The sequence below is a fragment of the Lissotriton vulgaris genome, chromosome 8 (assembly GCF_964263255.1).
Source record: "Lissotriton vulgaris chromosome 8, aLisVul1.2, whole genome shotgun sequence".
In the NCBI taxonomy this organism is placed as follows: domain Eukaryota; kingdom Metazoa; phylum Chordata; class Amphibia; order Caudata; family Salamandridae; genus Lissotriton; species Lissotriton vulgaris.
Window position 1 is genome coordinate 474,721,210 of NC_141696.1, and position 25,569 is coordinate 474,746,778.

At 43.5% G+C, this 25,569-nt stretch overlaps 1 protein-coding gene across 2 annotated transcripts in view; it reads left to right on the forward strand.

Annotated features, from left to right (window-relative positions):
- Positions 1-25,569, forward strand: part of CDKL5 (cyclin dependent kinase like 5) — a 1,270,306-nt gene that overhangs the window by 1,028,505 nt on the left and 216,232 nt on the right. For both annotated transcript variants that reach the window (XM_086934269.1, XM_086934270.1), the window contains exon 11: positions 5,196-5,276. In XM_086934269.1, the coding sequence (XP_086790395.1) occupies positions 5,196-5,276 (81 nt within the window). The remainder of the gene's footprint in view (positions 1-5,195; positions 5,277-25,569) is intronic.

A 25,569-nucleotide genomic window follows, 5' to 3' on the forward strand; every position in this document is an offset into this window, starting at 1 on the left:
ACCTCTGATATTCAACTCCCTCGCCAAGGGAGAATTTTCATTGTCAAAACCTATAACTTGAATTACCAGTAAAAGTACCAATTAGAAAAACAAAGGGATAGGTGGTCTTATGAAATCCACATATACCTGATCTCATTACACTGATAGCCAAGGTCAAATAAATATAAATAAATTCTTCTTTCACCAAGCTCACAGGCATATTTCAGTGTATTACATCTGTTATTGTTCGCATACTAACAAAATGAGGTATTCAGCCTCTTCTGAATCATGAGATGAAGCCGAGAGTAATAACTTCCTTGAGAATGACAGAGAATCATCTTTTCTTGACAATAATTGTCCAGAATGTCTTTAAAATATGTGCATCATTGAAGTTGTTATTTTGCCATTGACAGTGGTCTTCATCCTCAATGAACCGATGAATCCAAACTTTATATTCAATGTCACACATCCTGGTTCTCAAATCCAGAAAGAATTTCCTGATTTGTGCTAAATATCTTCATCTTCATCATATGTGCATAGCATAGAGTCTGAAAATAATTGTTCTTGGATATACATTTTCACCAGGTTTCTCTGTAGGAACCCAATTTGCCCTTTTAATTTCGAATTTTCTTGTTGAGCCCAAAACAATAATTGTCAGGTCCACTTTTCCTGACACTGCACACAATCTTAATCTTTTTTCTGATCCTTCCGGTAGACCAAAAATCATGGCATTTCCTATTTCTGTTTTCCCAAAAAATTAGTTCTCTTTTCAGCTTTGTAGGTTTGGAATTTGTTTTCTTTTTACATTTTATCATTAACTTGGATGCCTCCTCCTGCATATTAATCTCAGTCTCATCCATCTTCATGGACATTTTACTTGTGTCCTTCCATAGTTCTTCAGTATTTGTCTTTGTGGATTGTATTATACATGTCTTGTTATTCAGTTCTTTCATAACCATATCTAGATATATAGGGAGGTCTGATTTTCCTTAATCCCTGATGGAGGCAATGGTGGGTCAGTTTTAACCCTTGTCAGGCTCTGATTTACTTTTATTTTGGTTTATAGTCATCCATAATATAATGGAGATTTTGAGACTGTGATGTATGTAGCAATCAATTTTAAAAGGCAACTCCTTAAGGCACATTTCAACAGCTTATGCATCATATATTTACTGTGTTGTATATTTGGCAAAATCTCCTTGACGCAAACTACTTGTGTGTCTCATCCACTAAGTTCAAAGGCATTGATGCATGTGGGGTACTGTATGGTTCTACACTCTTTTTAGGAGTGCAGCTTGACTCAGTATTGTCATGTTCAGATATGACAGCCACGCTATAAGATACAGGATCATACGAGTCTTGTGATCTGCCATTTGATTAAAAACTATGTCGAGATCAGATCAGTTGTAGTTATCTTCACTTTAACACTGTTTTTATCATGTATTTTTTAACACTGGGTATTACATCAGTGAGCGAGTTTAAGCATTTCACCTGTGCCCTTGTTACCTTGTGTTTTGCAACATGTGTAGCTCGGCCAGGCCTTCCTCTCCAATCTCAAATTATGCATGCCATGGCAGTGTCAGTTCGTTTAATTGGAGATGCCAGGCATGTTCCCCCGCTGAGGAATCCAGTGAGGTTCCCATAGTGTCTGTCAGCGTCTCACACATTTCTTTAGCTCATTTGTTGCAGCACAGTCACTAATCACCATTTAGTGTTGTGTAAATTATTTTAAGGATGAGATTCTCTTCTGAGTTTTGTCATTTTACGATTGGGTCAGTCCGAGAGAATACAGCAAGCGGCCATTTTCCTGGGCCCTAAGCAACGCACCCAACTACTAGAGGCCTTTGACTTTTACCTTGGCTTGTTCCGTTATAAGTTGGAATGTGAGCCCTTGAAACTACTGTTCCCATTAAACTACTGTGATATATTAGCCATGTCTATCATGGAGATCTGCAAAACAGTTATCTTGTCTAGGCTCCACGTTGTTTTAGTACCGCAATTGCCCCACATTTAATTCTGTTGGATTGTGGTACACACATGAATGTATTTTTTGCTTATGTTTACACCCTTAACCCCGTCTCACCCCACACTGCTTAGGTTTTGATTTACATCCATTGTAAGTGTTTGGGACCTTGGAGAGACATTCTTTAGAGAGAAAAAGTAGTGTGTTGTTCTGTACCTATAGTTCTCCCATGGTATTTTGTAATTAAAGAACATTTTCTCAGTGTAAGCTTGAATATCATACAATACCCACCCATCTCTGTTGTAGCTTTATTTGTAGTTTTGAGACTCCCTTTCCTGTCATTGACCTACAACCATGGTCGCTGTTAATTTATGCTTTATAAATTTGCAATGTTCTTACTTTTTCTGGGTTTATTTGGTAAACGTGCATTAACTGTTGCTGTGCGTATACACTGCAGTGTTCTCGTGGGGTTGCTGGGTCTTTGGAGAAACATGCATTATAATCCAAAGGGATTTCAATGTTAATGCCAATTTTAGGGTATCACTAATATGGTGATCAGTGACATGGTGATTAGATTTCATTATAAGGTAGTATTTTGATATGCAGTGTGGTGCTGTTGTTTCCAAGATATGTTAACCTCGTGCAGCACCTATGCTGCCTTTAAACAGTGCTTTCTCAAAGATGGTTGAAGATGTTCAATTTTTTACTGATGCTTTGTAAGACACAAAGTACATTGCAGCAGCAAGGAGAGATCGGCTTAACTGTTGCCTGTAGTTGAGTCCCATGTCGAGCTGTACATTATTCAACAATTACTTGTCAGCCCACCTTGCACAAAGTGGTTTTATGTAATGCAGGATTGGTAATCCTCAGCACTGTTTCTGCTAGGTCATTGTAGGATAAAACCTTAAATCTGCAGTTGATTTATTTCCTCCTGCAGACATATGACAGAAGACAAAGAAATGCATTTGTATTAGATTGGTGTCTGTTTGACTTGCTCTTTTAATAACTCGCCATGTCTCCATTTTACGTTTCCAGGACTTTGGTAAACGGGGTCAGATCCATGGATTTGATGTGAATCTTGCTCCATTGCGCAGCTGCACTTTTTCCAATGCATGATTTACTAGCACATGTTGTTGGGTCTGCACAACACTATCACTAACATTGGTTTTCAGGTGCATATAGCTGACCTGTTTTTTAAGTCAGTGCGCCAGACTGCCAGGCAAATCAGGCAGGAAAGTAAGAGTAGCATCTGGGTGATTGATTCTTCTATTATTATTTATTTATTATTTCTCTTAAATATAGTAGGTTAGTATGCTAATTAAGGATATTCATCTGGTTTTACTTTAGCACCAAGTTTTATTCGGAAATATGGCCATGTGTCAGGAAATGTATCCAACTAATCTAAAAGAAAAAGTACTTTATGAAATGATCTCTATCTTTCACGATTGAGATTGTATATATTTATATGGTGTACACCAAAACCAGTTGGAGTACTGCAAAAGGCTACTTATGCCAAATTTGCTGACCTCGTCTGTGTGGTACTTCACCAATGAGGCTTGATAAATAGTGTGATTTGTGTTTTTTAGGGCCGGTCAGAGGCTTTTCAGTTTTGCCTGGCTGTTTTATTCTAAATTCTCTGCACCCATCACTTGTGTTTGTTTCAGACGTTTACTCCCATTCCTTTTGCATAAATTTAATGCATGTCAGGTAAGGTGTGAACAGTCTAGATTATGTCAACATTTATTTGATTTCACATAGTTAAAAATGGCATAACATACAAGAAATGAGGCCGCCAACCAAAACCAACGCTAGGAAGGTTTACAGTTGAATTCGCCAGTCTTGGCAAACACTGAAATGTAACCTTTTTGCATGTAAATTGACACATTTGTGGGAACTCTAGTGGAGCAAACTTTCCTAGAAGAGCAATGCTGTTAAATTCAGTTGTGGGTTCAGCACACCCTCTTAACTTTCTCGTTTGCCTCACCTGGTTGTCTTTAATGATCCATATTGTACTCAACTGCCCTTAAACATGTTGTGCTTTTAGCCCACACATTAAGGTGTGCATAACCAATTTGCATTTCACACAAATGGTAAAGCATACTCTGCTAGATATGCCCGCAGTCTACCATGGTTGGCAGGGCTGAGTCTCAACCGGTGTATTACACAGTGTGGAAAATTGGTATAGTCACCGCTTACTAAGGCACTGACCTGTTCTCTCTCCAGGGTAAATTTTCCAAACTTGATCCCAAATTTTCATAGCTCCATGATTAATCTAAATTAACATGTACTAATACATAACTACCAATACATTTTGTACGATTGCTAAGTAACATGCTGCTTTATGCTTGATATTTGTTGTCTTAATAAAAAATTATCCCAAATGCACGATGCTAATCAATAAATGTTTGTAAACCTAGAGTCCAACTCACAAAGCGTTTTGCATGTGCAAGGTGACATTTCACTTGGAAATGTGGGTCGCTTGGAAATGGCTTTATTCAATTGTGCAAATTCACTTTTATAATTAAAAAAAGTGGATTTGCTCACATTGAAGGATTTACAGATTATTTATATTACACATGTAGGTGTAATATAACAGCTATGTAAATCTTCCCCGACTAGGCAGGGGAAGCGGGTAGAGTTGTGAGGGCATTCGAGTGCAGGGATAGTCTAAAAAACGTAACTTTGTGGGTGTTCACAAACTCGTGAATGTGGGGGTATTCATTAACTTTTTCATGACCCAACCCCAGCCTGAAAATAGAGCGATATGTATTCCTGTCAAGGGGAAAAGCAACCCCCTTTCCTAAGGGTGGAATTGGCAGTGAATCCTCCTCAATTGATTAGGGTCATAGAGGAAGGGATTGCAAATGTTATTTTTTATAAAAAATGCAATTGCATTAACGCATTGACATTTTCACGTGCTCAGTTGTACACTATATAGAGGTATGTATATGGAAATGTCTTTGCATGCACGTAATTGCGAATTCACAACATTTTTCTAGTAGCACTCCTGGAATCCTGTAACTCTTCCAGGTTCAGAGGAGTGTGCTTGGAAACCTTTGTGAATTCAACAAATAAGTAAATCTACACCTATGCTACAGTGCAGATTTACCTATTTTTTTTAGGCTTGTGCCCCTAGAATTTAATAGTGGCCTGGGACATATGTGGGTAAAAACAACTGCTAACTTTGTACACTTTATGTTCAAATAGTGCAGTAACCTTTTATAATAAACACTTTAATACACTCTTTTCGCAGTTCCCAGCAGTTAACCACCCCCAATCATTGGAAAGAAGATACCTAGGAATTATAAGTGGTGTTTTGCTTGACCTTATGAAGGTAAGAAGCGATGCGTTCTCTGTGCAATGCGTTAGGGTCTGAGCTGTGTGATCATATTTTGTCTTAATATGCAGGCGTATTTCTTTTTCGAAAATAGAAAAATAACTGCTATATCACCTGAATATTTTCTCATTTGCAAGCATCAATACTGTCAATGTTTTACTTGATAAACCATCTCAGCATATGTTTTTCGTACATGGATTAAATATATGAACAATTTTAACTGGGTAGCTTCCAATCTGTAAGTTGGTCTATATATATAATACTCCCTATTAACAGATTTGGTTAAAATTAGATATTAAAAAACAACATGTAGTGGTTGTGTGGAGTTCCCTGATATGACCATAACATGAATGTTACACAATAACAATAGTCAAGATTCCAGACTGTCAATTGGAATACCCATAGCCTGACAGGCAGGGTGGACTGTAAAGACTGTGCCTTTAATAAATATGTGCTCAACAAATACAGGATCCAGTACTCAGGGTAACCGGCAGCCGTTTACCTACGTTTGACAGTACTGCGTTGATTTCAGATTCAGATCAGACATTGAAAGTGAGTGCTCTTGGTTGCTATTAAAGGAGTTTTTCTGTGCTCATCCTTACTCTCATGGCTCATTGATTCATGTTTTGGCTATGCCTGGTCAGACCCAGCAGCTAAACTCTGTGTCTGTTGATTCTGGCCTAAAAGGAATCTCAGTAAGTGCGAGCGAAGGAAGAAGTAGTGTGCGCCACCTTAGGCACAAACAAGAATCCGTATGCAGCATCACAAATGTTAACGCACTGCGTGATCGACGCAAACCCCAAAGGATTGGTGCTCACTGCGCCACTGGCACAGGTGCTACTCTTTGTAATATCAACTGAAAGCCCTGATGTATGGCTCTCTATGGCCTTCTACCATGCTTTGCTTTGTTCCACAGGAGTAATTCGGGCTCAATCACGTGTTGGTTGTTCAACTATTTGTAAAAATTATTGTAGCTTCTTTTGTCAATACAACACAATTTCAGCTTCATCGCAGCAAGAATCGCTTTATCTTCGTTTCTACACGTTTGACAGTAATTAGCACGCTTATTTTATAAGGAAAAAAGAGAAAGAACAGAAGAAATAACAATTCACAGAAAGACTGAACTTCACGCTTTCTACCACATTGCTTTTCCGCTGTATACAGTTTTATCGTGTAAATTAATTTGTACATTTACTCTAACGGTGTCAGTATACAAAATGTCACACCACGGTCACACTTTTTGGAGGAACCTGGAAATTCCCCCAAGGCTTGAGGTGACTGGATAACGTCTTTCCATGCCTAGCTAGCTTGGGGAAATAGAAGGCTTAAGATACAGACTAGATGGGGAAAAATCTGTAATGCTATTATTTAGTCACTGAGGGACAGAAAGTGCAGCTGGGAACCACACGTAACCTTATCTTTTTTGTTTGCTGCTGACATTGAGTGTGTTCAGAGTCAACTAGTTTTGCTAAGATCATACCCAGATTCGCTGTTGCATCCACAATGCTCTAGTAGGCAAGCACTGTACTCTAACCACCATTACTGCGGCCATTTCCACTACATCCAGTACCTCAATATTCAGAAAGCTTTGGACATCTTTAATCAGCACATTGGACACAGAAAATCCATAGCACCAGGATGGAGGCTTTACTCTAATTTTTGTAGGTGTCCCACTTTTCTGTGACGAATGACAACACTGCACATAACTTTGATACTGATAAAGAACTGGTGGATGGGTTGTGGTTTATTTACTGAACCACACCTTATGATGTCGAGCATACACTGGTATCTTATACCGAATTCATATAGAGCGGCTACACAAACAAGGTTTCTTGGCGCTAAAGTAATAAGAGGCAGAAGCTAGCAGAAAAATGTGCCATAAGCTTGTGTAAACAGCCAAGTTTTTAAAAGTTTCCTAAACCTCACATAGTTGGCTGTAGATCTGATGTCATGGTGTAGAATGTTCCATGTGTGTGGAGCCATCACCGAGAATCTGGCCCAACCCAGCCTACATCTTAGGGCAGTTAATAGGTTCAGGTGGGCTGATCTCAGATAACGATTGGGGGTGTAGCGCTGAATTCTAGAGGACATAAAGGCCAGAGTTTTGTTGTGGAGGAATTGGAAGATGATGCAGCCTGTTTTGAAGATAGTGTGCTGGGCAACTGGAAGCCAATGTTGCTTTTCCATCAGAGGCTTAGTATGGCAATGTCTAGGTTGACGAAAGACCACTCAAGCTGCCTAGTTTTGTGCTATTTGCAGCCTACCGTTGAGGCCGATCGGAAGTCCCAGATAGAGGGCATTTGCATAGACTATCTGAGACATAACAAAAGGAATGATGATTTGGATAATGGCTTGAACACTAAAGTATCTCTTGTTTTTCCTAATTCTCCAAAGTTGAAGGAATTCACTGCTCCTATCATCCTATCTGTGGTTTCATGGTGAGATCCTCATCAATTAGGATCCCAAGACTTTTCACAGTTTTCTTGGGTGAGGGAAGGGAGAAGGAGGGATTCTATTGATGGAGTTAATTTTGTATAACAACAATTTCCATTTTCTAAGAGTTTAGCTTCAACTGATGACTATTCATCCAGTCCTGAATACATAGCATAGTGTTTTGGAAAAACTCCCTGGACTCCACTGTATTATCAATGGTGATAGCAGCCGCATATCATCAGCGTAGTTGTACATTTACACCTTCAGCTGATGAAGAACATGTTTCATTAGGAGAATGTAAAGTCTAAAAAGATTAGGGGATAGAAAAGATCTCTGTGGCACTCCAAAATTTAATTAGACCTTGGATGAACAGAAAAGAGGGAGACAGACTGATTGAGAACAATCTTTATGTAAATAATTCACCCAATTGCCGGCTGTAACCTGCAGGCCTCCAGCCTTTACACGGTCGATCAAAATAACAAGGTTAACCATGTCCAAGGCCAATGATAAGTCAGGTAGGACCAGTACCTGTGTGAGGCCTCTATACATCAAGTATAATAGGGTGACCCAGTGACCATCAGAACCTGGGTGTCTAGAGTATATGCTAATGTTGGTTCTGTCGGGTAAAGAAGTTACTTTATTCTGGTATAAACATTTATGCATGAAGAACGGAGAACACACCTAATTTGAATGAATCAAAATGAAATGTATTAACAACGTCATCATTTTTTTCTTTTTACAATTTATTCTGGGTGTAACAATAAGGCTGTCACAGAAAACAAAGATTGTTGAAAAACGACAAAAGGCTAGCTAATTGGTGATAAGGTGAACTAGACGTGGCAAGGTGCTTTAAGTGAATAAACTATTTATAGTGCTGTTTAAGAGGTATTTAAAATGTTCAATTCAGTAGACTTCCGTCGCTGTACACATAAATCTCCAGTCCATACACTGCTTGGTCCGCTTTTCACGTGGAGTGGAGAGGGTAGGGAATAGATTGTAAAGTTAGGTTGACGTTTCGAACCAGAGAAGTGATAGATTCAAGAAGGAGTCACAGGGGTCTTCTTCAGGACACAGGGGGACAGCCAGTGGGGCTAGTAACCAAAACCAGTACGATTCTTCAATGTATAATCCACCAGGGGGATGGATTCTTGGCAGTGATGATAATGAATTACATCAGAGGTAGGTAGGTCAGAGGACTTTAGTCAATACAGTTTCTGTGCTTACACATGACATACTATATGCAAGTGAAGCTGCATAGGACGATACCCGTCACAGCAGATAGATGACTAAAAGGCACACACATCGACATGCCCTCTGAAACAGTTGGAAAGAGTAGTGAGACACATAACATCCCAAATTGTACAACTGTGGTCTATTTTTATTAATTATAACACGAAAATGGGATTAAGGGAATCTGGATTTTCATTGTATCTTCTTTGCTACTGGGCAGTTGGATGCTGGCAGTGGTATAAATAGGAAAAGAGACACCAAGCCAAGTGCAATGGTTATGTGCTCTGCTGAAATGTGTGGTGACATAAAGTGCAGGAATGAAAAAATTCCTAGTAATCATGAAGGAAAGTTTAAAATCTATTTAGGACATGGAGGCGAGGGTTATGCTCTACTTGCTTTCCAGCAGTTTTCAACTCAACAAGTCAAAAAATATCTTTTCTATGATGCACAGGGTAAAGGACAACCACAATCCACCAATGAACAGTCTAGGATGTCCACAAAGGTGGGCTCCCCCTGAATAGCTTCTTCTTTCTTGACTGCAACCATATCGCCAACCCATTTCCATTATTCTGTTTTGGAACCATCAGAACGTGAAAGAAGCCAGAACAAGACGAATGAACCTGAACCTTCCTGATAACGCAATTAAAGACAACGGACATACTGAACCAAGCATGTCGCAAAACAAGGTTTGTAATACTCATTCCACCATAGAGTAAACCGAGACTATGCAAATACTCATAAGGCTATGCACAATTGTAAATAACCTTTACCTTGAAGGAACAAACAAGTTATACCTATACCATATGGCTGTGAATGTACAGAAGAAGATTCCAATACTCTACAATTTACCTGGGTTGGGCCAAGGATCTCAGGAATTTTGGGCGGGAATCGTCCTTCCCTCCATGTCCTTAATAGAATTGAAACTTTCCTTTGTGATTACTAGGAACATTTTCATCCTATGTCAGGACCGGAGGCGAGGAATATACTTGTTCAAAGCTTGTCCACCACCAATGATGCCCTATCAACGATTCTCTTAAAATAGAACCTTTTGAACATAGAGTCCGAGGGCCAGTCCACTGCATTGATAATTTCCTCCAGGCGAGCCCAGCGATCAAAAGCTTTAGATGCCACTGCTTCTATAACAGAGTGGGCGCCTAATTGTGAGACGTCAATGCCCCCTTCTTGCTTGACCTAATGGATCCAGCTTGCTATGGTGGGAGGAGTGACCTCTTTGAAAGTTTTCCTGAGAGAGATTAACAATTGACGGTCCCCTGGTGGACGGAGCTCCTCCGTCATGTTCCTGTAAGCCTTGAGACAACAGACCACAAATAACTTGGGGGTATTGTCAAAGGCAGTTTAGGACACCACTTTGGAATGTACTTGGTCTACCGAGAGATATGAAAGGAGACCCCTTTGCAGGGTAAAGACTCTTCCTGAGATATCCAGAGCTCGCATAACCGACACTCTCTGACATGACATTAAACACAGAAACATGGCGAGTTTCGCAGACAGCTCCTAACATGACAAATACTTATTGTGTTTCAAGAATGGAAGAGGCGCAGGACCTTATAACATATCATAAGGTCCAGTATCTAAGGTCTGGAGTGGGCATCAAACAAATCCCTCACAGTAACTTGCAGACCAACAGGTGTTTGCCCACAGAAGGCCCTTGAACCGGCACATGCCCAGCCAAGATAGCTGACCTATTGGAGTTGATAGTATGATAGGCCAACCCCTGTGACGCCAAAGAGGACAAGAAATTCACGATAACGTCCACTTCACACCTCATGGGATCCTGGGTGTTTCGAAGACACTAACCAACTAATTTGCCCCATGATGCTCTCTAACGTTTGTTTGTACCGTCACCCCATGCTGCTGCCAGATACTCCTCAGCTTCATGCGATAAGCCTAGGATTCTTCAGTGATGCGGAAAATCTGCCAGGCCATGAGAGGCATGCGCCTTTGCAGGCCTAATATGTAGGGATTGCCTTGGAAATCCTGCAGGATAGTCGGATCGAGAGGTAGAAGGATTGGAGGATCCTAGGAAAGTTCCAGTAGAACTGGAAGCTATACTTGAGATCTCCAATGGGCTGTGATCACAGCCTCCTTTGCCTGCTGCCTGCAGACAGGCACTGAGAGTCTCGTGATCATGGTGAAAGATGGGAAGGCATATCTAGTCTCAAGAGCCCAATCCTGGAGGAAGGCATCTGTCACTGTTGCTAGATGGTCCAGCTTCCAACTGGAGTATCTGGGCAGGTGATGGTCCAGCTGCAATGCAAAAAGGTCTGCTGAGAACGGACCACAAAGAGCCTTCAACCTCTTGAAGATCAAGCGGTGCAGCTGCCACAGACTCATGTACAACCATGCCCTGGAGCACCAATCCGCTATCACATTGGACACAGTTGAGAGGTATTCTGCTGTCACTGAGATGTTGTGGGACAAGCATAAAGTCCCAAAATCTTTGGCCAGATCCGCCAAGACCTTGGACCTGGTACCCCCAAGATGGTTTATATGGCATACTGCCGATACATTGTCCATCTTGAAGAGGACGCTGCAGGAGATTCTGTACTTCGTCCAACACTGAATGGCAAATAACCCTGCCATCAACTCTAGGCTGTTGATGTGGAGTTGCTACTCGTCTGCAGACCATTTTCCTCCTGTAAAGGAGCCACCACATCAAGCTCCTCCCCCGGACTTGCTGGTGTCAGACTCTATCACGGAAAGATTGCCTCTATTGAGGACAACAGAAAGCCTTCCACCCGAGCTACCTGCCTTAACGAAGTAGTGGATTGTGCCAGCATTCTATTCAGTTCCTTGCGGATCTTGACCACTTACCGGGAGGGGAGGCTTAATGTCCGTGCTACAGAGTATATGATGAACCCGAGGAAAGTTGTCTGCTTGGACAGCACTAGGAGAAATTTCCATTCATTGATCATCACAAACCCTAGGCCCTGTAGAAGATAGAAGGCAATCTCCAACTGCTGTGCCAGTTGCTAATGACGTTGGTCCAAGAGGAGGAGATCATCGAGATAGATGATGAGGCAAAATCCTCTCACTTTTAGGGTCACCACTACCGGCTTGAGAACCTTTGTGAGCACCAGGGAGCCAAGGCTACACTGAAAGGTAGGGTTGCAAATTAGTATACCTGGTCTTTCCACCTGAACTGCAGGAATCTACATCCTTTAAATCCAAGCGCACCATCCAATTGTTGGGCCGAAAGAGGTCATGCAGAAGCTTGATCCCCTGTATCTTGAAGTGGTAGTAAACCAACCACTGATTGAATTCTCCCAGGATTATCACCGGGCATTGCCCACCATCAGCCTTTGTCCACCAAAAAAATATTGGGGAGGAAGCCTCGGGGTGGAGGCAGGAGAAGGCAGCCATGCCTTTTTGCAGCACGTCCACCTCCTCCTGGTCTATCATGGTGACTTGATTGTCTACAAAAACCAGCGGTTGAGGACAGGACTCTAGGATCAGGGATCCATAAAATTCTATATGAAATCCCTTGATGGTCTGAAGGACCCTGAAGGACCCACTCATCTGAAGTAATTTGTCCCCAGTTGTGCTCGAACTGTGTCAACTGGCCTCCCGCCTTTAGAAGGGGAAATGAGGAAATTCTCACCTGTTGTGGCATGGAATTGCCCTCTGGAGGTGCCTCTATTACCGCAGCCACGGTGACCTCGTCACATCTGAAAGATTATCCTTACTTCGAAAGGTCTTGGAACTTCTTGAATCCTCTCTGAGGGTCGTGTCCTCAGAGCTCCCTCTGTCATGTCCGGCCCCAAGAAAAATTTGAGGGTGAAATATTTTCTTTATGGAGACGTGTGCCTTATCTAAGGAGGTGAACGTTGCTACGAACGTTCTCAGCTTTTTAATGAATGGTCCTGGAAGAGTCCGCCCTGGGTCATCGTGCCTGCCTCGGAGGAAGCCAGGTCCCCCAATTTGGGGTCAACTTTCAAGAAGAGGATGCGACTTCTCATAGTTGAGAGAGCCTAATTTGCGTTCCCCGAAAAGATTATAGCACGCTGCGCTCAACTTGAAACCCATTCTGGGGAAAGGGGAGTGCTTGAGGCTTTGGCCTTCTGTGCTAGCTCCAAGAATTTAGTAATAGGGCCAGAAATGTCCAATAACTTATCCTGCCAAGTTTCCAGGAACGATCAATGCCCTTCTTTGAATCCCTAATATATTTTTGGAGCAAAATGGCCATTCTTGGATCAATCTGCCGGGTTATTGCCAACTAACCTGGTAGGATGGGGCGGGGGCACTCCGCCCTATATCAGGCTCTGACCACCTTTCCTAGGGGCCTGTGGAGGTGCCAAGCAACACATTTTGAAACCTTACTGGAAGGGTCCCATTCTGCCGAGCGGGGGCAAGAGGTCTTCAGGGAAATTTGGGCAGCATGTCAGAGGGATCCTCTAGGTCATTTGTCGGCTCCGCAGGGGCCGGTACCAAGGTGGGGTGCCATGGCCGGGAAGGGCCGGCCTTGTCATTTGAGTCGCTTGGAGAGTGATCTTCCTCTGCCTCCAGGCCTTGTGGGGGAGATAAATCGACCATATCCAACAGGGCATTGTGCGCGCCTGAGTCTGACTGAGCCAGGAAAGCTTTTTGAGGCACTCGAAGGCCCCCAAATCCATCCCAGAGTCCTTCCTGCACCTAGGGGTGCCTTCTATGGGGGGTTGGTGTTATTTGTGACTGTGAGTTCTGATAAGCTATCTCCATAATGCAGCGCTCAAAGGGGCCCATGCCCGCAGCCACTGCCTGGTTGGATGGAGGCATCTACTGCCACACAAAACTCATGTAGAGACAGGGCTTGTAGGGACTCTGTAGAGTCCTCCGGCATACTCCCCATTTAGTGTGGAACTCTAATGTCAAAGGAGCAATGCGATAGGGCAAGAACCACAATGCAGACAGACACTTCAACTCAATAATATACCAAACTCCGATAGGGAAAAGGTTTGGGCAGCCTGAGGCTTAATATCGGTAACTAAATAGTTATTATTTTGTCTGCGCTGAGCGTGTGAAAACAATAGGCTTCTGTCCTGGACTGACTCACCCTGCTCTTACCGGGTTACTAGAATACCTGGGCCCTGCCCTTGACAGCCAGAAAGGGGAAGGGAGAACGTGCCATATAGGTGCCAAGAACGTGCATTCTGTGATGGGGAATACCGACCTGCTTCGTGCGGGCATCAGGCTGTGCAATTCAAATACGGACATCTGAGCTTCCAAGCGGCTCAAGCGGTACGGACTCCGTGGGTTGCTGCCTGTCAGATCTCACTGAAACTGATGGCAGCTCTCCGTCGCAGGCCAGCGAGACGCGCACTCTTGTAGTGCACCCTGTGGTCACCACTGGTGCACACCGCACCAACGCTCTCAAGGCTTCACAGTGGCGCTGCGAGCAGAGCAATGACAACGCTCCCGCAGCCCCAAGTAAACTGGCGACGAGTTAAGCAATAAGGGAAAATGTGTACCTAACTGCTGGAAGCAGGAAAAGAAAGAGGAATTTATCCATGGGGAGTCACCTTTATGGACATAATGGACTGTTCATTGGTGGATTGTGGTTGGCTTTTACCCTGTGCATTATGGGAAAGATAGTCTTTTGAGTTGTTTAGTTGCAAGCCCCTGGAAAGAAAATAAAGACAGCAGAGCATAATCCTCGCCTTTGGTCCTAACATAGAATTAAGTAGAACCAATCCATGCACACAACCCAGAAGAATGTGTAATAGGGTATATCGATTGGTCTGGGCAGGTTGTCAGTGGCTGGGATGATGAGTTGGCTGATGACAGCAATTGTGAAAATAACCATAACGTTTTAAGACTGTACTAAATTGTGGATAATACAATCTTATTTGCAAATTAACATGAGAATAAGAAAATGTGATGATTCTTCTCGAATGTATTATTGTTGCTGTGTTTTTATCGCCAATGAATAAAGATTTAAAAAAATGGTTATACACTTTTACCACCAGATGAGATGATCAATATACAGCCATTCCATTTCAAAATTACTATCATTGCCCCCCATTAAGGGCCTGAATAGCTGTGAAATTCTAATCCTTTTCCAGCCGTAAAACTCCTTTTTCCAGCCTAAATGAGCTTATATATTTTTACGTTTTACGACAACAGGGTATTGCAAAATGCGGACATTAAAGGCCAGTAAATCGCAAGATATGTTTAAACACGTGTAAATGTGCACTCTGCATGCAGTTCCCTAATACTCAGTCATTAACCCGGAATTTGTGTGGTAATGTTGGTGTGATGACACATAGAAACGATAATGTTGGTGTGGAAGTACAACCTTGCCATTACCATGCAACTCATGGTTGACTCCCCTCTTTATTTTTGAAGTTTTTAATAGAGAAAACGTGGCCCTAGGGTGTTAGAGCGATTTTTTGTTTGTTTACAGGGATGTTAAGTGGCGTGCCCAAAATCACAGGCTGTTGCGCCAAGGAGGGATCCAAACCTGGATCCAAGGTCAGCAGCTCTAACCGTTAGGCCTTATCTCCTCCCTCAAACACTCATATAGTCAAATATCTATTCCTTTTGGTTGCTGCTCTTCTTTTTTCCCTTCCTGAATTGTGTTTGTCTGCACAGAGGGACGTTATTCTTCAAGGTAGCATCCTGAAGTCCACCTGTTGACCCCTATACAAGCAAAATTACTTTAGCGTCTATCTTGGAGACATGCTGTATCATGTTTATATTTCTATGAGAGGCAAATAGGGTATTCCCCCCTCTGTGGTACTTTTACTTTTGTGCTTTATTTAATGCGCTTTGATTGCACGTGGGTGACTTATTTTGGGGCCGATTCCGATTCGGTAAACTCCCCTCCGAATCGTTGTACGGAGCCTTTTTTCGCGTACGAATTGTACGGAGAACCATACCTGTAAGTACGATGTGTACCTAATGCAGTTCTCTGTACGATTCATACCAAAGACCGTACAACTCAATTATCCGTACGAATCGTATTCGGAACACGCAGTACGCGACGTCCGTACGGTTCAAAGCAGCTTTTTCCGACCCAGCCAGTACGATTCGTGTCGACAGCACTCCGTACGACGTTTTTGCTACGGGAGTTTAAATCGTCCGGAAAACCAGATTTCGGCTCGAAATGCGTACGGAACGGACCCCCCGTGTACGGTGCGTACACCCATCATTGCAGGGGTGCGGTGCATCGGGGTACGGTGCATACAATGAAATCTGTAAATTGCTCCCAAGCTGTCTCAGTCTGATCGACAATTGGGGATTCGGTTTTTCTCTTATGTCTAACATGTACTAATCTGGAATCTCGATGATAATGGGATGGGGCTAGGAAAACAGGTGGCAATAGAAATGCTATATAACACGTTCCACCCCAGTCTAAGGGCAGACGTACATAGGCTGTCTGACCACAAATAAAATATGAATGGCGGGAAGCTTTGAAAGTAGACTTTCCTTTATCATTGAACTTAATCACAGCAGTACAATCACTGTGTCCTAAAGGTACTGATCCTTGTTTACTAACGCATAATTCACCTTTTACTGGTAGAACTGATATAAATGGTGGACCTGCTTTTTTCTCGGACTGGACATTTAAAATCATAAAGTTAAGGGACGCATTTCCTTGTTCGTACACCTCATTTTCTAGATCTGTTCCTTTCCTCTGGGGAAAACCATCTGTGTCTGGGTAACATGCTTCATTCATTACTTTATTCAAATTGCCATATATCCATTCATCCTTGTTAACTATGGAATGTCTATCTAGAGATGTCATTAAAGCAAACCATGCTCCGCACAAACCATTGTGCGAAAACGGGAAAGGAAAGAGAGGCAGAACTCCCTTCGTTTTCTGGTAAGGGGGGAGTCGGCCACATACCCAGCAATTCGTTACATTGCTGGCCTGGTGAGAATGATGTAACATACGAATAAAAGTATTATTGCGCAGTGCTAGTCGATATGACAATTCATGGGGTGGCAGGTCACTGAATGTGTGCTCTACAGTGTCATTGAAGGAAGAATGTATGTGTGAACCAAGAGGAGGAAAGAAAACATGTAGCGTCATGCTTATACATACAATCGACACACTAAAGAAAAGCAATATGATTAGAGTTATTATACATCTGCTGCGTAGGGACTTGCAGTATTTTACTTGTTTGGCTCTCTGTCTATCTCTCTGTCTATTTGGGTCTGCTGTCTTATACATGTCAGGAACCTGTCTAACCGCTTCACCCGAGGGGGACTTAAACAATTAAACTGTCTGACTCACTAGACCGCAGTTTTAATTTATACTCCTGTTGCAGAGTTTTCTCTAGCAAAGGGGGTTTAATGTCAATGTTCTTGGAACAGTTCTCAGTATCTTTCATTGGACCAAATCCATGGAATTTCTTCACGTGGTGGGCATGGAGCCATCCTTTCCTTCCCTCAATCTTCACTGCCGTCCTTGTTGTTAGTAACACGAGTTTGGGCGCACGCCAGCGGGGCTCCAGAGGGCTTGAACGGTCGAAGTTGCGGACCAACACCAGGTCTCCGGGAACTATTGCATGCGTTTTCACCTGGGTGTTGTCCGGGAAGGCAGCTGCAACCTGTGAACGACAAGATAGGAGTGCAGACATCAAGGAAGCCAGGTAATCTGTCAGCATATTACTGTCGACATCAGTTATACGTTTAGGCATGGGCGTACCCCACATGTTTGGCGGTCTCCCAAAAATAACCTCATAGGGAGACAATCCTGTTCTGGAATGAGCTACCATTCGCATGTAAAAGAGGGCAACGGGCAAGGCTACCATCCAATCCACGCCTTTTTCTGCACAGACCTTCGCTAACCTAGTCTTGAGAGTCTGATTGTGTCTCTCTACAAGACCTGCTGCTTCGGGGTGTCGTACACAATGGAACTTCCATTGGTACCCTAACAGAAGTGATACTTGTTTCATCAGCTCAGAAGAGAATGGCTGACCATTGTCGGAGTATACGACACGGGGCAAGCCGTATCGCGGGAAGAATTCACGAACCAACTGCCTGGCAGTGGTTACAGCAGTGTAATCTGGGACTGGGTACGCTTCTGTCCATCTGGATAGTGCACATACAATTACGAGGACGTATTTGTATCCTCGACATCTGTCCATCTGAATATAATCCATCTGGAGGACTTCGAAAGGGTGGTCAGGAGGATGAAATCCACCTTGTTCCACGGGAATACCTTTGCCTGGATTGAACTGGCAACAGATCATACAGGTACGTACTTTCTGTTTTGCTGCTGCACGCAGATGCTTGTTAAACCATATGTTCTGTACACTGTCTAACATGGCTTTTTCTCCTAAATGTGCCGGACTATGTGCTGTATTTATGATAACTTGAACCATTGAGTCTGGTAGGAACCATGTAGTTTTTCCTTTTGTCATCCACCCCTGGTCTGTCTGGACCCCTCCTTGTTCAGTCCATTTCTTTATTTCGTCTGAAGTGGCATGTGTCTGAATGTCGAGTACGTCTTGTGAGGGATCTCTGACTGTCATGCAATTCGTCAGTGGCTGTACTTCAGTCTTTGTCATGTCGGTTGGAATATCTGTTTGAGCCTGAGCTGTAAGTTTTGCTGTTCGATCTGCCAGGTCGTTACCCCGGAATATAGTGTCAGTGACTTTCGTATGTGCTTTGCACTTCATGATGGCTATGGCTGTAGGCAAATGTATTGCATCTAACAGGGCTTGAATGAGGGGACCATGCTGTATCTTGGCTCCGTGAGAGGTCAGAAAACCTCTCTCTTGCCAGAGAACTCCAAAGTCGTGTACGACTCCGAATGCATACTGTGAATCTGTGTATATATTTACTTTCATGTTCTTGGCTCGTATGCATGCTCGTGTCAGAGCGATGAGCTCTGCTGCTTGGGCTGACAGGGTGTCAATTCGATGCGTCTCTATGACTTCAGTATCAGTAGTCACTGCATATGCGGCCACTAACTCTCCTGTGCATGTTCTCATGCATGAACCGTCTACATAGAGTGTCAGGTCTGAGTCTGGTAATGCAATGTCTGTCAGATCTTGTCTTGGCTTGGTGACGGTATTAACTACTTCCACACAGTCGTGTGGTACAGGGTCTGTTGTGCTCGAGGGCAAGAGTGTAGCAGGATTTAAGGTACTACATCGTCTGATCTCTATGTGTGGCTGGAATAATGTCAGTTCATAACCTGTCAGTCTGGCTATAGTCGAGCTACAGGAGAATCGGGTTCCATCACCACTAAGGTTCAGGAAGGATCGACATCTAATCATTTATTCACAGAGTACAATATATATAGTCAAACCATACATTGAGTTAAATCAAAGAAAAGGCGAAATTTTAATGGTCTATGTGTCCCCTACGTGTACCCCAACGTGTAGTATATGTGCATGACATCTATGCATTTTCCCTCCATGGCCGAAAATGAAGACGCATTTGCATTTGCGTCCAACGTTAACATGTCAGTTATTCAGTCCTCCATGAAAGCAACGTTAACTTGGCTTTTAGGCCTATATTGCCAACGTCTTTACATGATGCACGTTTTGTGGCCCAGCCGAGCCAGGCCCTGAATTCAGGCTCTGAGCCTCCTCTCGATACTCTGTTATGTATCCCTGACCTTTCGCTTACTTCCTGCTCAGCCGAGAGGTGCCCGGCTCAGTCTGGCCTGCCTGCCAAGACAGTATTTTGCCTACAGTTATCTGTTCAGCTCCGCGGATCCACATTCCTAGCTAACGAGTAGGATAAACATATCCTGCCTGCAGAAGATAGAGCCCAGTCTTTCTGTCTCCATGCAAGTGATTTACTGAACCAGTTTCCATAGAAGACCCATCGCCCCACGCAATACATAAATAAATATATGCATACACCAGCCTTTAGTGATGAGCAGCCTTTGCCCTGGCGGCCTTTAAGTCAAGCAACATGTACTCCAAACATAAGATACCAGATAATGCCAAAGGTACAGGTCGCTCTGACATCCTAGACTCTCCTACTAGTGCTAGAAGTCAGCGCCCCCAGCTCTCCTCAGTTACACGTCAATGTCACGTCATGACCGGTTTTGCGCGCACAAGTAGGTTAAAGGTTCCAGCTGCCCATGCAGACCCCCTCTATGCACCCACCTACCTATGACACATCTAGTGAACACCTCTTTTCGCGCCTCTGTTACGCCCATGTGCTCTTATCTCTCTCTTGCTCCGCCTGGAGCGATCCGCCTTTTCTTTGATTTAACTCAATGTATGGTTTGACTATATATATTGTACTCTGTGAATAAATGATTAGATGTCGATCCTTCCTGAACCTTAGTGGTGATGGAACCCGATTCTCCTGTAGCTCGAGCTATAGTATTAAAGCCCTTCTGAATTGGACACCACAGACTCTGCCTCTCGTTTTATGAGCTATTCCTTTATTTAATGTATCGAAATTAGGACGGTAATATATATTATTTACCACATTAATCTGGCGCCTGAATAGGGACAAGTCCCCTTCCCCACTCGCCGGTGATGTAGGTCGAGCCCCCTACCCTTCTACAGTCGTGACGGAGCACATGTGTACACGATCGCGGGATTTCCTGCCTACTCCCTCAGGCCCACGGAGGAGACGGAGACTGTGGCCAGGCATCCACACGAGGCAGTGAGGATTGCGTACCATCCCGACCAGAGCCCAAGCAGAGAGAGCAAGGTCCGAGGTATCCCGAGGCCCACCTGATCCAAGGCGCATGCGCAGCATCAGACGTCGTAGCAGTCCAGTCCAGTCGAGTTTCCGAGGCCTTCAGTTCTGCTTCTCGGTGAGTACCGTTATTGGGAACGCATAGAGATGGGTTCATTTATTTGAGCCCGGTAAAGACGGGTCTGGGTACAAAGATCCGGTAAAGACGGGTCCACTTTTGTGGATGCGGTAAAGACGTGTCTCCTTATGAGACCGGTATGGCTGTACTGTTTTGCAGTACATAAAGTAAACCAAGTTCTTTTCAAAGAACGTATATTTCCATGTACTAGTCAGGATGTATCTGTTTTAATGTTTTAATGTTGTAGTGTGAATGGTTGTTCTCAGTCTATTCTTGTGTATATATTGTGTTTTCGTAAAAGCTAGTTCCAACATGCCACTGTTTTCGAAATTACATCAGATAGGGACAAGAAAAGGGATACTTGAGGAATCAGTTCCCGTCCCGCCCAGAGACACTCCTGGTCATTTTATGTACCAGAAACACGGGCTAAATGCCATTCTGTTTTTAGACTTGTGGGTGGACTACACTAAAGATCTGGATGAAAAGTATAGATGGCCTGCCTCAGGAACATGGGATCCTGAATGTATTATGAGAATAGAGGAAGCCCTATGGAAAAAGAAATCAAGACAGTCCCAGAAAGACGCCATTGAATTATGGCGTAAAGAAGCGCATAGGAGAACAGAAAAAGAAATGAATAAAGCAGATAGAGCTAGACAAGCTGGGGAAAAAGCCAGAGAAAAAGAACTAAAGGAAGAGGGGGAGCGGGTCCAGAGAGAACAAGTAGACCAAGGGAAAAACGCCCTCAGCATGGGCATGTATCCAGTCCTCGCGGAAGGACCTAGTAATTTGCCACCACCCATGATCCCGCCCAAAGTACGTCAGCATAAACAGACAGAAGCTGAGGCATTTATTTCTTCCTATCTAGCGGAGCCTGCTCCGGATTATGTAAACGCAGCAGCCCCACCTCTTCGTCCCGTTAATAATCCGAACAATCCTTTTTTTCTCCCTCCACCCGCATCACAGACTCAGCCCACACCGACTCAGCCTACACAGTCGTTGCCTCTTGTGGCACCGACGCTACCTCTTCAGACCGTAACGACAGTCAGAGATGACGCAGGACAAGGGGCAGTGGGAGGGGCCGCGGCACCCCGAACACCGCCACCAACACGATCACTGCAGGACTTACGGACGCCCCCGGCAATGACATCACCCTATAGGACTATGTCTGTCCCAATATCGCAATGTATATACGATCCCGTACCAGGCGCAGGTGCTCTGTTAGTGAACTCAATCCGACTAAGACGGGCTACGGATTATCTATTACCATTACCAGATATGAAGGAACACTTAGACAATATATACCGTTTCATTCGAACGGGGGAAGGACCAGAGAGTATAGAGAATGCCATGAAACATAGAAAGGTAGAGGTTAAAAACATGATTCTACGTTTTTTTATAAATTGTCTGATCAGGGAACAAGACCAGCCAGGAAAAGGAGTAACTAGAGGTATGATTGATTGGAGTGACAACATATCCGCCTGTAAACATGATACAATGGGAAAGACAGACTGCATGTATAGGAAAATACGAAAAGAGATATTAAAGATACATCAGAAAGAGTCCGAAGAGAAAGAAGATTCAACCTCAGAGGAGGATGACACAGAGAATCCCGATAGAATTGCTTATGTAGGTAGAGCAAGACCATTCGACAGGCCCATATGTCTTGATTACCACAAGAAGGGACCCCTTATCAAAGAACGGTTTTCTCTCGAAAATCTGTTCCAAGCTACTGAGAACGCACTGAAAAAACGAGTAGAGTGTGACAGACCCCACACTACACATGAACAAGAATTGGCCCGGTCAGCAGTTCAATGGGTGTCTAACTCCAACATATATAATGGTGACATAGTGGCTCAGACCTTTTTGAGTCGCTCTCCTAATGAACAGCGTTTAGCTGGTATTTACATGGTTCAACATCTGATCACGTTGTATGAAAGTCAATATGCTGATCCCGGTCCCTTGTATAAATTACTAGACGACATACTGTTAGATAGATGGACAAGTGCAGGTACTGAATTAATTAATGTCATTCTGGACCAACGACATAAGTATGTGACTTTTCTGTCCACGAGCATGATTCCTGTCCCACACCACGACAGTCATGGTGTACACATAGAGAGACAGAACCCCCTTCGTGAAGTGCATCCCGTAAAAGACAATGATGGTGCACTTCAACGAGTATTTGTTTACACCCCCCTGACGATAATGGAAATATTGGAAATGAAAAAGATGCTTCCCTGTCATGATAAGGATCCAGGGGGATTCCATTGTGAATTAAAAGACATTCTCCGCATAGGGGATTACACGTACGCTGATATTATTAAGTTACTGAAAGTACTGTTACCTGCAGGTATTTATGAAAAGCCTAAAGAAAAAGACTGGGAATTGGGGGAGAAAAAGATTAATTGGGCATTATTGGAAACAGAGGATAAAGGGCGGCTCCCTGGTACAGGTCTTGGGGATCTAGCTAAAGCATTACCTGAACTCCTGATACAGGTCCTGCCGAGATTATTGATCACTAAAAAGGAAGATTGGGATGCTATTTCAGCCTGTAAACAGAAACCAGAGGAAGATACTAGTGATTTTTATTCCAGATTCGAGAAATGCTTTTCTATTAATAGTGGCCTTAAGCCAAGTAGTGAATCATACCCACATCTTTTTGTAAGCAAATTAGTAGAGAATTCCTTACCCCCGATCAAGAATAGAGTACTGAAGGTTGAGAGTACTTGGCAAGCAAACAGCCCTTCCCAAATGTTGCAAATGTTACAATACCATCAGAACAGAATTAGAGAGGAACACGAACACGAGAAGAGACGCATGAAAGATACGAAAATGAAAGTACTAGTGGCTCAATCAGTACCAGCTGATGGCCATAAAAAGGGCACGGCACCTGCTAAGGGAAATTGCAATTATTGCAAACAGCCAGGTCACTATGTGAATGAGTGCGCAGTCCTGAAACATAACATAGCTACAGGCAAGACAAAAGAAAGACCGCGTCCTCCTAGACAGGATAACAACATGCAGAACACCCAACAGCCACAGAATTCGCAACAGACAGTAGCAGTGCCTCAACCGATAGCTGCCACACAACATGTCTCTCAGCAAATGTACCAGTACGCCCAGTCAGACTACCCAGAATACCAACAGTACTCATGAAATAGCCTAGAGAGGGAGGTTGGCTTGCCCCTTATTGAGATTCCTGTAGATCAAGAGGGTCCCTATGTACATAGTCGTGTATTGGGAAAAGATAGTACATTTCTGATTGACACAGGGGCAAGCAGGACTACCATCAGTCATGACGAGGTTCCAGGGGCACCCCTCTCAGGCTCACAGAACGTTGCCCTTGGTTTTTCAGGACAGCCTATTGTTAACGAAGTGTAACAGCCAGTTTCCCTAGAAGTTGGTCCATTGTCCCGTACTACAGACTTGTTACTTACTAAGTCATGCCCAGAGAACTTGCTTGGTATAAAGACATTGAAAGAACTAGGAGCAGTGATTTGTTGTTCTCCGGAAGGAGTGAGATTGTTTTTACGTGATTTTAAAGGACATTATGTGTTGAGAGATTTTGATCCCAGACTCCAGAATGTACCACAGCATTTATGGGCACAAGGTCCGACTGATGTAGGTTACATGCACATCACGCCACACCGTGTCACTCTCAGACAAGGAGTTGTACTGCCACGAATCCGACAATACAAGTTACCACCTGATGCCGTAGTAGCATTACTGAAAATTGTTGACGAGCTTATTGCACAAGGAGTGGTTGTAGAAACTGACTCCAATGTATGTAATTCGCCTATTATCCCTATTCTTAAACGAACTGACCCAAATGCACCTCCAGTCTACAGATTAGTGATCGATCTTCGAGAATTAAACAAGTGTATAATACCACAGTACCCAGTAGTCCCAGACATTTCCTCCTTACTGACTGCAATTGATTCTGAAGCGACATTCTTCACTGTAATCGATCTCAAGAACGCCTTCTTTAGTGTCCCAATACATCCGGAGAGCCAGTACTTATTCGGATTCAGTTTAAATGGACGAAGCTTCAAATTTACGAGGGCTCCTCAAGGGTTCACAGAAAGTCCTAGTATTTACAGCCAAGCATTAAAAAGACATCTTGACAGTATCCACATGCCTACTGACACTGCACTGCTCCAATACGTTGATGATCTTTTGATCACTGCCCGAACGGAAAAAGATTGTGAACGTGCATCACTGACAGTCTTATACTTTCTGGCAGACAAGGGACACAAGGTGTCCCCTTCAAAGTTACAATTCTGTGTCCAGCAAGTTGTTTACCTTGGTCACTTGCTGTCCAAGTGGGGGAGACAGCTTACACCAGACCGCATCCAGTTAATTGCACACCTTCCACAGCCCAAGACACAAAAGGAGGTACGAGCCTTTATTGGCCTCACTTCTTACTGCAGACAATGGATTCCCCAGTATGCATATCTTGCTAAACCACTCATACAGTTGACAACACAGGAGGCAGCGACTTCGACTGTCCTCCCATGGACTCAGGAACATACACTTGCATTTGACGAATTGAAAAAAGCTCTATGTCAAGCACCAGTTTTAGCGACTCCTTGTTACAGCAAGCCTTTTACTCTGTTTGTCACTGAACGCAATGGTACAGCATTATCTGTCCTTACCCAAGATCAAGCAGGAAAACACAAGCCTTGTGCTTATTTTTCTAGTACATTGGATCCAGTGGCCCAGGCTCTGCCTGCGTGCCTGAAATCAGTTGCAGTGACAGCACTTGCAATCAGACAAAGCGACTCTATTGTGTTAGGCCATCCCCTGACAGTACAGGTTCCACACTCAGTGGAAGTTCTCTTGAACCGAACACAGACTCAACACCTGACTATAGCCAGACTGACAGGT